The 9131-nt window shown below is 45.7% G+C and overlaps 1 protein-coding gene across 1 annotated transcript in view; it reads right to left on the bottom strand.

Annotated features, from left to right (window-relative positions):
• The window catches only part of TMPRSS7 (transmembrane serine protease 7), a 38210-nt gene that overhangs the window by 1368 nt on the left and 27711 nt on the right, over window positions 1-9131 (bottom strand). The window contains exons 12-16 of the mRNA XM_053904160.1: window positions 8500-8610; window positions 7386-7502; window positions 5838-6009; window positions 2831-3099; window positions 900-1036 (exon numbers count right to left, since the gene is read on the bottom strand). Coding sequence (XP_053760135.1) covers window positions 900-1036; window positions 2831-3099; window positions 5838-6009; window positions 7386-7502; window positions 8500-8610 — 806 coding nt within the window. The remainder of the gene's footprint in view (window positions 1-899; window positions 1037-2830; window positions 3100-5837; window positions 6010-7385; window positions 7503-8499; window positions 8611-9131) is intronic.

Below are 9131 nucleotides of genomic sequence, written 5' to 3'. Positions count from 1 at the left end.
GGTCATATCAGGAAGCAGCCAAAACACAGCAGCTTTAGCATTAGAGAGAGAAGGGTTCACATTCCAGCTCAGGCATTTGCTTACCAGCTGTGTGACCTTGGGTAATTTTCTCACCCTCTCTGTGCTCCAGCTTCCTCTACTGTACAATGGGCATGAAAGAATGATTTGAATGGATTTATGTAAAGGATCTAGCACAGTGCTTGCCACAAAAAAAAGGAGCTCAGGAGGCAAATTCATTATTATAATAAGATGAGTTTTTGTGGCCTGATGGCTAAGTTCGTGGAGAGACGTAGGAACGGCTGCCACCACCCTCTTCATCCTCTGACCCAGCTGTACGCTTTCTGGCAATCGTATAGCTCCATATCTGTGTAGATTGGAATCTGAGACTCAGAGAAACGTCTCTGTGAAGATGAACTCCTACTTTACCACCTAACCAGAGGCAGACAAATGAATGCCCTCTGTCACCTCTCCTGCCCCTCTTTCCCATCCCCCAGCCTATGCATCAATGGAGCAAGTGAATAAAACCCTGGTATGTCAGAAGGTAAGTGGCCCTTAAGGACCCTAAAACACTGCGAGCCATCGAGGGAGCGTGAGGGAGAGAGAGGGAGAACTGCTTTGTTGTTTAGTTTTCGGTTATAAGAAAATAAATCACGGCAGAATGATAAATCCTAACCTCATTTTCCAAATGTTGCAGGAAAATACACAGGAACTAGAAAACTGAGTTTTCTAGACCTAATCATTTAACCACCTTTCCCTGATCTTAGCCAACGAGATTATAATTAATATCTGAATTAAGGGACATACCTACCCTAGTTCTTTCCCCGTGTCACGTAACTGAAACGTGAAAGCATTTGTGGAAAGTGCAACCTCTTAGGCACAAGAAAGGTAACATGGCTTACCCTGCAGGCATCTCTCTTGCCTGACATGACGCCCGCACAGAGCATCCGCGAAGTGATGATCCCATAGGTGGAAACACAGAGCGTTTGGTCAATGAGCTCCACCTCCGCTTGCTGCAAAACAGGGGAGCCTTTATTGTCTGGAAAACACATTGGAAGTGGAAATCATGGTGATGATTACAGTTATTCAGGGTTTTATCAGACCATTTATTCACATTATCTCCTTTTATCCTCACGGCGATTCTTAACATAAATTCTTTTACACTCCCCATTTTTGCTGAGGAAGAAAGAGAGGGACTGGGCCAATGGCACACAACTAGGAGGTAACAGGGCAGGATTCTGACCCAAGGTCTGACTCCATCATCTGCGCCCCTGAACCACGTACTTCCTGCTTTCGGTAGAACTGTGAGTCACAGCAGTTACCAATACTCCCGGGGCGAGAGGCCCACCCCTTAAGTGAAGCAACATAAACTGTTCTATGGGAGACTCCCGGGAAATAAATCACATCAGTTTGGCTATAGCCCTTTCACTTCCTTTTTAACCTGTCTAAGATGATTCAGAAAAATAAACATGGGCACACTCACTCTTATAAAGAAAATGTCTCATGATAAGCTGGTTGAATAGACTCTTTCCTCCTCCGATACAGAATAATATGGTTGAGGCCCTGAGCACAGTCCTGATAGGTTGTAGGTGTTCGAGCCAGAGTTAGCTGCCCTCCCTCATTAGGACCCTGAGATCCCAGCAGGCTACTGTGACCACATTAACTAAATGAAGGCAGTTGAGCCCTTGAGAAGCTGCCCACAGTGCATCTTTGGAGAGTGTCAAGACAAGGCCAAGGGTAAGATCCAAGATTTGGAAATGGCTGCCTAGGAATCAGATGCATGGGAGATAAGGGAAAGGGTTAGCACTAACCTCTGGGGAGGTGCTCACAAAGCTGTGGCTTCTTCCCCTCACTACATATTCAGAATCAACCATGAAGACTAGACCATGAAAAGCCTTGGCCAGAGCAGATGCAGGGACTTTCCTACCAGTCTGACCTTTGTGCATAATGATAAAGATGCCTGCTCCAGTGAAGGAATTGTAAAAGAGGCAGACCCTCTGGGTGGACCGATTCTAGGCTGATGTAACCCTCAGGACCGAATGTGCCGTCTGGGGAGCTGAGGGAAGGCTGGTTTTCAGCCCTGACTCTCATCTACCTGGAAGGCTTACCTTTGTGAAGGACATATTTGCATAGTCCTCAAGATAGTCTTCCGTGAATTGACACAATAGGGTGGAGGGAGGGTGGAGGTGTGGGTGTGGGTGTGGGTGTCCTTCTCTTCTTTAAGAAAAGGAATCACTTCTTTGGATGAAAGGGAACCTCAAAGTAAAGAGGAATTGCTCTTCTGTAGTGGAAAACCTAATAAACCCCTCAAAGTTTGAAAAGGGCCCATGTTATCCATCCAATCTTGCCTTGTTCATAGACCACCCCCCTCATGAGGTGGGTCTTGCTTCTTTTGGGGATAAGGGAAGAACATCACCAAACAGGAATAGTAACACCTTCCTCCATTCTACTTCTCAGAATCATCAGGAGGCTCAAGTGAGACCATATACAAAAACCCTCTCCGTGGAGCACCTGGGTGGCTCAGTCGGTTAAGCATCTGACTCTTGATCTCGGCTCAGGTCGTGATCTCATGGTTCATGGGTTTGAGCCTCGCATCGAGCTCTGCACTCATGGTGAGGAGCCTGCTTGGGGTTCTGTCTCTCCTCTCTCTCCCTCACCTGCTTGTGTTCTCTCTCTCTCTCTCTCTCTCTCTCTCTCTCTCTCAAAATAAATAAATAAACTTTATTTAAAAAAAAAAAAACAAAAAACCTCTCTGTGAACCCCATAGCACTACATCAGCAAAAGTTAGTATTATCTGGAAGGGGAGGGTATGACCATTCATTCATACACACACCTGCTTCGTGCCTTCGGCCCCAGCCAGTTACCCAGCACTTCTCCCCACCGCGCACTTTCTGGCCAGCAGGAGGAATGCATATTGGCTGAATGAGCTGTTTCAGGGTCTCAGGCCAGGCGGTACTGAGCTGTAGCAGGGCAATATCATAGTCGAAGGTCTGACTATTATAGTACTCATGGACCACGATTCTCTTCACCGGGGAGACAAACTTGGCATTCCCCTGCACATACATCCCAAGGTGAGCAGTCCATGGTGTGGGGTCTGACAGCCTGGTGGGAAAGGAATGGAGCACGAAGTCAGTGGCTTGAAGAGCCATACATGGTTTGGATAGAAGCCATCTGCAGACAGATGAGGGCTGAGGAAAGGAGGCCTGCCTTTGAGTTCCTACTGTAGTCCCTGGCCCTGTCCACCGACATGGTGAAAAGCACAACTTTTCTCAGCCTCCCTGGTCTCCTAGTAAAACAAGAGATGAAGTAAGATGTCACAGGGGTGGTGCATGGTCTCTATATTCCAGACAATCCCCTCACTCATCCTAAGACATTGCTAGAAATTCTGTTGTTGCCCCTGATATCTCATGAATCACACACAGGTCAAGAATGTGAGTGACTGGAATTAATTTGTGACATTCTTCCTCTTCATGCTGACAAAGGCATTTGATGGGGACAGACAGGGCCAGTAAGACAGCCGTCTGGGGATCTTTTTGCCAAATTCAAATGATATGAATTCCAAAATAGTTTAGAAATCAAAGTGCTATAAGCAGGAACTTAATGAAATTCCTTCTTGTCATCTGCCAGAAGTCTTAAAGGTCACTGCTACAACTACTCAAGCATGACCATTCCCAAGGGGCCCCACTCTTTGTCAGCCCTTCCAGAATTCTAATTCTGAACAAATTCACCTGCACTTACCTTTAAAAACCTTCATGGTTGGTATGAGGCAGACAAGAGACAGGAGGGTTATTGTGTAGGACGACTTTCACTATCACTAATGGAATCACTGCTGTCTCTTGGCTCAACGGAATCTTTTTCTGCATGGGGGCCATTGTATATGCTGACTACAGTACATATTAATATACTCTTGTCATCTACTGTATTTAATGTAACTGGCAATAAGGCAGCAGAGGAAAGGGTCTGCATCTGCAGGCAGCCTGGCCTAGAATGAAGCAAAGCATTCTCAAGCTTCCTCTTGTATGGAAAAGCAAAGGACTGTCCACAGGTGGTTTGAAGTGACAAAAAAAATACACTGGTGCCAGTTGTGGGCACCATCCAACGTTCTGAAAAATCACTGATTTCTACCAAACACCTCGGCCTGAGACGGAGCATCTGAGCCTGGGAGATGATTACCCACAATCCCACAGAGAAAGAGGGAGGCAGAGAGAAAAAAAAAACCATTGGCTCAGTTGTGATCATGTGATGTTTGGCATCACGTACTACTCACTACTCATATTGCAAGACATTGCTCATTTATCAAGTTACAATTTATTAGAGGGCCACCTGGGTGGCTCAGTTGGTTAAGTGCCCGACTTCATCTCAGGTCATGATCTCGAGGTTCATGAGTTTCAGCCCTGCATTGGGCTGTCAGGGCAGAGCCCGCTTGGGATTCTCTGTCCCCTTCTCTCTCTGTCCCACCCCTGCTCATGCGCAAGTTCTCAAGCTCATGTTCTCTCTCTCTCTCTCTCTCTCTCAAAAATCAATAAACATTAGGGGAACCCGGGTGACTCAGTCGGTTAAGCATCCAACTTCAGCTCGGGTCATGGGCTCATGGTTTGTCAGTTCGACCCCGCATCGGGCTCTGTGCTCAGAGCCTGGAGCCTGCTTCAGATTCTGTGTCTCCCTCTCTCTGCCTCTCCCCTACTCATGCTCTGTCTCTCTTTTGCAAATATAAATAAACATTAAAATTTTTTTCCAAAAACAAATAAACATTAAAAAAATTTTAATGGTAAATCAAAAAAAAATTATTAGAAATGTTTTCTTGTCTTGCAGAACACTTGCAGAACAAGTTACCCGCCATCCAAGGTTTTACTGTATTTGGTCTTCATCTCATTTTGGCACAGAACTAAAAACCCTTGGAGTTTCCTAAGTGACTAGAGTCACAAAGCTGTCTTTTGTTACACTGTTAGGTTAATGAGTGACTTTTGGACCCCACCCTAAGGCTGGGGGCTGGTTGCCAGGAGAACCAACACTGTGATTGAGGGTTGGAGGTTTCAGTCCCACTTGCTGACCTCTGAGGAGGGGAGAGGAGCTGGAGGTTGAATCCATCGCCAATGGCCAACGATTTAGTCAATCGTGCCTTTGTAATGAAGCCTCTATAAACACCCAAAAGGACAGGGTTCAGAGAGCTTCCGGGTTGGTGAACACGTGGAGATTCAGGGAGAGCGGTGCACCTGGAGTGGGCGTGAAAGCTCCTTGCCCTTTCCCTAAACCTTGCCCTGTCCCTCTCTTCCAATCTGCTTGTTCCCGAATTATACCCTTTTACAATAAACCAGTGATCTAGAAAGTAAAATGTTCCTCTGAGTTCTATGAACTGCTCTAGCAAATCAATCAAACCGAGGAACGGATGGTTGGAGTCACCAATCTATAGCCAGTGGGCCAGAAGGATTGGTGACAACCTGGACTTACCACTGGCTGAAGTAGGGAAGGAAGGACAGTCTTCCAGGTCCTACCAGGTTTAATCTGACCCTATCTAACATGTAGATAGGGTCAAAATTGAGTCAAATTGTAAGACAGTCAACTGGTGTCAGAGAATTGCTTGGTGGTGTGGGAACCGTCCTGCCAACCACCACATTGGAAATTGGGTGCAGAATCATTACTGTTCCACTCTAAATACAAGTCCGGTGCCCATTCCCCACTCTTACACACACACACACACACACACACACACACACACACACACACATCATTTGAACTGATGGAATGTCTCCAAGGGCAGCTTCCTTCCACAACTTGAGGGCAGATGCGTGGTCTGTGATGAGAGAGGGTGCCATCATAGAGTAAGAATTGAGATACCCTACCTGTTTCCATGGAAACAATGGGCCGCAGAAAGAAGCCACTCCCTGGAGATGACCGAGGCTCCGCAGTAGGCAGATCCCACAAAGTGGAGGCTGACCTGCCAAGGCCAACCCCCTTCCTGGGTGTCGGTTCCCCCAATGATGCGGTGGTGGGTGGAGAGACTCCTGCTGCAGCCTTTAGGAAAAAAGGCTCACATGATTTTAAAGCAGACTTGGAAGAAACACTGGAAATGAAGCCAGGTTTCGAGCTACATTGGGAACTGACATACCAGGCAAGCAACTTGAAACCTCTTGTTTATCTAGAGAAAAGGCACCAATAAACCACTCGCTCCGAAAACAGGCCAGGACCGAGAGTCTCCACATAATAAAGCGCATGACAGGAGGAGGGGACTTGTTAGCAACAGATGCCCTGATATGAACAGTAGCCTTTTATTAGAGAGGAAAAGATTCGTTTGAAAAGCAATAGAATTTGAGAGCGTCTTTGGAGTGGTGCTGATTTGAGAGGAAGCATTTGAGAGAGAATTTCTAAGTCCAAGACAAATGAAAACCTACTAAGAAAAACTAGTTATCAGAGCAATTATTTTCCAGTGTAAATAGTATTGATAACAATGCATAGTTAACAAGTTGCCACCTGGACAATTAGAGACCACATAATAACATGTGGCAGATTACAGTTCTCAGGTGATAGTTAAAGAAGCAGCCCTCGGCATTGATCATAACATAAGGCCTAAATAACAGTCATCTGCTGTGTTCCCATATCTATATCTTTTCTAATGGATTTTTTTTATTTACGAACTTCTCCCTTAATTAGAATTATTAGAATGTGAAAGTTCTCATTATAAACATCAGGTGCTTTAATGCTTGTTATCAAGAAAACAGAATCCATTCTAGAACTTTTTTTAGCTTTTTTATTTATTTATTTAAAAAATTTTTTTTAACGTTTTATTTATTTTTGAGACAGAGAGAGACAGAGCATGAATGGGGGAGGGTCAGAGAGAGAGGGAGACACAGAATCTGAAACAGGCTCCAGGCTCTGAGCCATCAGCACAGAGCCTGACGCGGGGCTCGAACTCACGAACCGCGAGATCATGACCTGAGCCGAAGTCGGACACTTAACTGACTGAGCCACCCAGGCGCCCCATATTTATTTAGAGAGTATGTGAGAGAGCATTTGCGAGTGGGGCAGGGACAGTGGGGGGGAGAGAGAGAGAGAGAGAGAGAGAGAGAGAGAGAGAGAGAGAGAGAGAATCCCAAGCAGGCTATGTGCTGTCTGCGCAGAGCCTGATGTGGGGCTCGATCCCACAAACCGTGAGATCATGACCTGAGCCAAAATCAAGAGTCTGAGGCTTCACCGACTAAGCCACTTAAGCACCCCCAGAATTTTTAATTTTGAGAAACCATTTCAGATGCAGTTCACCAATATTTACTATTCTTCCCTGAACCCATGGCAACTTTTGCCAGGGCGATTTACACTAAGAAGGGAATGCAAATGAAAAACTGGTGAACTGAGGAAGGAATACAGGGAGTCAGAAGGAACATATTTCTACTCACTGCAGCCTTGTTCATCGCTTCCATCTGGGCAGTCCACAGTCCCATCACATTGTGCGTTTTGTTTCCTAAAGCAAATATCATTGCCACACTTAAAAGTTCTGTTGTTACATGGAATGCCTAAAAAATGAACAGAAGAAGGAAGAAGTTTTTCCTGCCCAGAAACAGACTTGAGTGAATGACACTCAGCTCCATCCTGCAAGAGTGGTGTAGACATAGCATCGGTATTTGCTGCTCCGGGAAACCTGGCTGAGGGCGATGCAGCAACCCTAACAGTGACCAGTCCCCTCACCTCAGTAGAAGAAGGCAGGTGCACCTGTTGAGAAACAATCAGATGGTCTCTCCTTTCTTCCACTAGAGGTGAGATGAAAAGAAGTTCGCTATATCGGTAGCTTTAGGCCACGGCCTCTTTGCTATTAATTATTTTGTCTTGGGGCGCTTGGGTGGCTCAATCGGTTGAGCATCTGACATTGGCTCAGGTCATGATCTCATGTTTCATGGGTTCAAGTCCTGCGTCGGGCTCTGTGCTGACAGCTCAGAGCCCGGAGCCTGCTTCAGATTCTGTGTCTCCCTCTCACACTGCCCCTCCCCTGCTTGCACTCTGTCTCTCTCTCTCAAACATAAATATTAAGAAAAAAAAGTTACTTTGTCTTGTTCTCCAAGAAAATTTTGAACAAAAATCAATACCATATTCAATCCTTTTATACCAGTAGGGGGGAAAATGGGTGGGCTCTGTGAATCACAGCACATTTATTCACATCCCCCGTGGTATGTGTTTCTGTGGGGGCTAGAATAGGACATGTCCTATCATGGTATCTGGCAAGTCCCACCATATCACATCCTCAGTATCTGTTAGTCTTGAACAGCATTAAAAGCAAGTAAGCAATGAAAATCTTCCAGTATTCACATGGACACATACACACACAATACACATACTCCACCCAAGTTAGAGTGACCAACTGCCCCCTTTTTCCTGGGGCCAAGAGGATTCCTCGGGAACAGGGGAAGTCCTGAGAAAACCGGGGCAAGTCAATTGCCCAACCCCGCAGAGGTATTTCGGTTCTGACTTAGAAGAGCGTACAGGAAACACATCAGAGTGCAGAGGACGCTCCCTCACTTTGAGTGCAGTTCTGCTCATCCTGGCCATCCTCACAGTCCCTGAAGCCGTCACAGACCAGAGGGCCATGCTGCCTGAGGGAGCTGGTGTTGCAAGCAGGTTTAAGAGTCACTGGAATGAGAACAGACAGAAAGCTCATGAGCCTGAAACATCAGCCGGCCTCTGGGACCCAGCAGCGTCCCTCCGACGCGGCAGATGGTTAAGATGACTTACATAAAATAAAAAGCGTGTTTTCGCCAAACTGACACCTGCATGAGAAAAGCAGAGGTTGAAACTTTGCTGTAATTCCCAGTGCTTTGAGTTTGTCAAATCGGATTTTTGCTTTTGCATAAATGTATTAAACTCTGGCAATTTGTTTACCTCATTACAATTAAATGCATCGTGAGATTTTCTTTGAAGGAAAACAAAAAGTCATAAGCTGTTATCTAAATGGAACTTCTCTACCTTTCTAAACAAAATGGGAGTGTCCTTAGATTGAGGTTTTTTGTTGTGTTCATCTCTGCACCTCAAGTCCCTGAGTACAAAGTAGGTGCTCATTAAAGGTTTGCTACCTAGATTAACAAATGTGAGATCTTAAAAGACTGTGTGTAAGGAAAACTCTTGTTAAAATCATTTTGCCCTGGGGCACCTGG

Source organism: Panthera pardus, unplaced genomic scaffold (genome assembly GCF_024362965.1).
Source record: "Panthera pardus isolate Hobbes unplaced genomic scaffold, ASM2436296v1 HiC_scaffold_16, whole genome shotgun sequence".
Classification (NCBI taxonomy): Eukaryota; Metazoa; Chordata; class Mammalia; order Carnivora; family Felidae; genus Panthera; species Panthera pardus.
This window is presented reverse-complemented; position numbering and strand designations above follow the sequence as displayed.